Consider the following 4,368-nt stretch of genomic DNA (forward strand, 5'->3'; position numbering starts at 1 on the left):
CTTTTCCATTGATGTGCATGTTAGCATAGACCTGGCGCTGATAATTCCAGCCATAGTGGTCTCTGCATTGCATCACCTGAACATCCTGTTGAGGCGGAGTCAGCGTAAGAACCAGTATTTATCATCTTCTGCGCTTTCATCTCTGTTGGTAGCTACATGTATTCGCTGTCGTGTGTCTCTCTGTCGCTTTGATCTACACTTCCGAGCAAAATGATTTCTCTTGTGGCAATACGTGCATTCTTTGCCGTATGCAGGACACTTGTCTGCACCTCGTTCATGTTTCAAACCACGATATTGACACTCTAGCTCGGGGTGTTCTGACTCTGACCCGTGAGAGCGTTTTGTGTTTTTACGTTCCTTGTCTGACAACTTCCTCGAGTAATCAGGCTTTGTTCGCCGTATACTCACCGAATGTACCAACTCTTCTCCTGTCACCACTTTCATCTGCTGTGTGGTGGCCTCGTAGGCTCTACACATGTCTAGGCATTCAGCTAGTGTCAAACCAATCTTCTGTAATAGTTTCTTCCGTAGAACATTCAGTTTCACTCCGTACACGATCTGATCTCTCAAACGTTCATCGGCATCTGTTCCAAACGAGCATGTGCGAGCAAGAGTTCTCAAAGCAGTAACATACTGATCAATCGTCTCGTTGTCCTCTTGCTGCCTCTTCTGGAAATTGTAGCGCTTGTATATCGTATTCTTTTCTCCTATAAAATTCTCTTCCATTAAATCAAGAACCTTCTGAATGTCCTGCGCATCAGCTGGTGTCTCAAACGGGAGCGCATTGTATACGTATTTCCAGAGCATCTATGTATAAAGGTAGCCAGCAAAAAATACATGTAGATGTATCCATGAAACCACGGTTTTGCAAAGCCAGATCAGTGCCATATGCCTTAAGAGATTTGGTCAACAATCAACTGGACAATATGGAGTCACAGGGTGTGATCAGCCCGGTTAGGAGTGCGGATTGGGCTGCACCTGTTGTGCCCGTACTGAAGGACGGGGGCACAAGCGTTAGAATTTGTGGTAACTATAAACAAACAGTCAATCGAGCAACAGAAGTGGAACAGTACCCGATTCCAAGGATTGAAGATCTTTTTGTGTCATTGACAGGAGGAGAATCGTTTGCCAAGTTGGATTTGTCACAAGCGTACAACCAAATCCCTCTAGACAAAGAATCGAAGAGATTGACAACAATCAACATGCCAAAAGGATTGTTTGAGTTCAACAGATTACCGTTTGCGATAGCGTCCGCGCCAGCAATATTTCAAAGAACCACGGAGGCGCTGCTAAAAGGAATACCTAGAGTTGCAGTATTTCTAGATGATGTGTTGATTACAGGAAAAACAGAAGACGAGCACCTACAAAATCTTGAGAAAGTATTGCAATGTTAAAATGAAGCAGGGCTGAAAGTGAAACCACAGAAGTGTGTATTCAACACAAAGTCAGTTGTTTACCTGGGCCATCAGATTGATAGAGAGAGGCTACACCGAACAGAGGAAAAGGTTAAAGCGCTGGAGAGAGCACCAAGGCCACGAAACGTCACTGAGTTGAAGAGTTTTCTAGGTCTGATGACGTATTATGGCAAGTCTATCTCACAGTTATCGACACTGTTGACTCCTTTACATGAGCTACTGAAGAGCAAGCAAAGTTGGAAATGGACGATCCGCCAAGAGAGGGCATTTCAGAAAGCAAAGTCAGTGCTGACAACTGCCGATGTACTGGTCAAACTTTGACCCAGACAAACCCATTATAGTCTGTTGCGATGCTTCACCTTATGGAGTGGGAGCAGTTATGTCTCATGTGGAGAGGGACGGAAGTGAAAGACCTATGCAGAAAGGAATTACGCGCAAATTGACAGAGAAGGACTGGCAATAGTTTTCGCGATGAAGAAATTTCACAACTATCTACACGGGAGAGCATTTACGATTGTAACAGATCACAAACCACTGGTCAGCCTGTTCAATGAGAGCAAAGCGGTGCCAACCATGGCCTCTAGTAGAATACAAAGGTGGGCGTTGACCTTGGCGGCGTATCACTACACCATTGTATTTCGGGCTGGTCGTGACAACTGTACTGCAGACGCCATGAGTCGATTACCATTAGAAGACAACGAAAATGCAGAGGAGGACGCATCAGAGACAGTACTGTGGATTGACTACTTATCCGGGAAGCCAGTCACGGCAAAAGCCATTCGGCAGTGGCTAGAAGAGATCCCTTACTTAGTCAGATTTACAGGCACGTCATAGAAGGATGGCCTAAGTTGGTTGACCAGAGTCTGTTACCCTATTACAAGCGTCGAAATGAGCTGGCAGTTCAAGATGGATGTCTCCTTTGGGGCAACCGAGTGATCGTACCACCATCTGGAGGGGCTTCGGAACAAGAGGAATTGCACGAAGCTCACCCGGGAATTGTCCGGATGAAAACTCTGGCCAGGAACTATTTCTGGTAGCCAGGGATGGATCAAGACCTGGAGCAAACAGTGAAGACGTGTGAGGCTTGCCAACAGCATGCGAAGGCTCCATCTCATGCTCCTCTCCACCCATGGGAATGGCCTGGTAAGCCGTGGGCTAGAATACACCTGGATTACGCAGGACCTTTTATGGGGAAGATGTTCCTAGTTGTTGTCGACGCATATTCTAAGTGGATAATGCGTACGTAGTACAGACGGCTACAACGCAGGTCACGGTGGAGAAACTGCAAGTGTCTTTTGCAGTGCATGGGTTGCCAGATGTGGTTTTGTCCAACAATGGCAGTTGCTTTACAAGTAGTGAATTTGCCAAGTTTTGTGCGGCGAGAGGAATTGTTCTAATAACATCCTCTCCTTATCACCCTTCATCAAATGGGCTAGCAGAAAGAGCTGTGCAAACGCTCAAACAAGGTCTACAAAAGATTGACAAAGGCACAATCCAGGAGAAATTGGAAACTTTTTGACGTCATATCGAAATACGCCTTATTCTGCAACAGAGATCTGCCGCGGAGATGTTGTTTGGAAGGAAACCAAAGGTCGTTCTAGATTTGTCACGGCCGAATCAGACGGGAAAAGTACTCAAGAAGCAAGAGGAACAGAAGCATTATCATGATCAAAGACACAGCAATAGGAACCTGCAAGTAGGACAGACAGTTTACCTCCGGAATTTTGCAACAAGACCTCTGGCTTTCTGCAGTGATAGCACAATTTCTTGGACCATTGTTCTATTTGTGCACTCTAAGGGACGGTCGAAGGGTTAAGCGACACAGTGACCATCTAAGGGAGAGATATTCCGTCAGTCGCAGGAATAATGAAGACGAAGCTGGATCCACGCCAGGAGAGGACGACTTACCAGAACAAGAGCTGATCCTTCCAGACTTACCAAGCCAAGAGGAAGAAGTGATACAGGTCGATGACGAAGTACCCAATGTAGGCGAGCGCCTACAAACAGAAGTACTTCAAACAGAAGTACCTCAAGCCGAATCAACCACTGGACTCAGACAATCTAACAGAACAAGGAGACCACCACAGCGTTTAGACTTGTAATCTTGTTTGTGACTGTGCCTATGCAGCTGTAGTTTTATCTAAGGGGGAGGGATATAGTGTATTCAATAGTGCTATATATGACCATACGGGGTAGACATACGGGTTAGTGTGTTAGAGCAGCAAATCGTGTGCTTACTCGTAGAGTTGAGTACTTGTCTGAGTACATAATAGTCTTCTTTGCAGAAGTGGCGTACAACGATAGATTGCCACCGCCCAAATTGCCACCGCCCATAGGGCGGGTAGTACTACTGTCTGTTCGCCATAAGCGTGAACTTTGAAAATCATCAATATCTCTGCTGTTTAGTGGACTTTCGCGATGATCTCGGTATCGTTAGAAACCGCTAGGTCTGGCATTTCTGTTTATCAAATTATCTAAGCCCTTTCTACAAACGAAACGGAAGGATAGTACTTGTGCATATCAAACACAAACGGGTGGAGCAATGGCTATTATCCAATTATCTTGTAAGACCAACGGATCAGCAACTGGAATCATTTAAGATAATTGGTATAACATGGTCCAACTGGGGCAGCTCTTAGTGCTCTAATGTGCACACCTCGCGTGACCTCTACTTCATTACTCACTTCCGAGTTCACGCTTATGGCGAACAGACAGTAGTCCTATACTATACTTCGGGAACGCCCACTTCCGTCTGTCCACATGTCTGTAACGCGCCGATCGACACGACGCCGGTCTCGGATCGTCGCGAAACGCGGTGGGCCAGTCGAGATCGCGAGTCCGAGACGAACGGTCGCGTCGGATTTCGCCTCGACTGCCTCCGACGACCCGAAACAAGCCTGAAATGAGATGCCGGATGTGTCTTCGCGGAAGTGACGTCATTTTCCACGAATAG

The 4,368-nt window shown here is 46.3% G+C and overlaps 2 protein-coding genes across 2 annotated transcripts; one reads left to right on the forward strand and one right to left on the reverse strand.

Moving 5' to 3' along the window:
- Window positions 1-99: 99 nt before the first annotated feature.
- LOC134192312 (uncharacterized) lies at window positions 100-807 on the reverse strand. The gene has a single exon (XM_062661070.1). It carries the CDS (start codon window positions 805-807, stop codon window positions 100-102), a length of 708 nt encoding a protein of 235 aa, XP_062517054.1.
- A 1,651-nt stretch (window positions 808-2,458) lies between these two features.
- On the forward strand, window positions 2,459-2,934 carry LOC134192406 (uncharacterized protein K02A2.6-like). Its single transcript, XM_062661179.1, has 2 exons — window positions 2,459-2,558; window positions 2,663-2,934. Exons 1-2 carry the CDS (start codon window positions 2,459-2,461, stop codon window positions 2,932-2,934), a joined length of 372 nt encoding a protein of 123 aa, XP_062517163.1.
- The last annotated feature ends 1,434 nt before the right edge of the window (window positions 2,935-4,368 follow it).

Source organism: Corticium candelabrum, chromosome 1 (genome assembly GCF_963422355.1).
Source record: "Corticium candelabrum chromosome 1, ooCorCand1.1, whole genome shotgun sequence".
Classification (NCBI taxonomy): domain Eukaryota; kingdom Metazoa; phylum Porifera; class Homoscleromorpha; order Homosclerophorida; family Plakinidae; genus Corticium; species Corticium candelabrum.

What these genes read in the sequence shown, in the direction of transcription:
- LOC134192406 (XM_062661179.1), top strand. Translation starts at nt 2,459, where the DNA reads ATGGATCAAGACCTGGAGCAAACAGTGAAGACGTGTGAGGCTTGCCAA. An exon ending in CCACCCATGGGAATGGCCTG is followed by an intron (nt 2,559 to 2,662) that starts GTAAGCCGTGGG and finishes ATGCGTACGTAG; the next exon opens with TACAGACGGCTACAACGCAG.
- LOC134192312 (XM_062661070.1), bottom strand. Translation starts at nt 807, where the DNA reads ATGCTCTGGAAATACGTATACAATGCGCTCCCGTTTGAGACACCAGCT.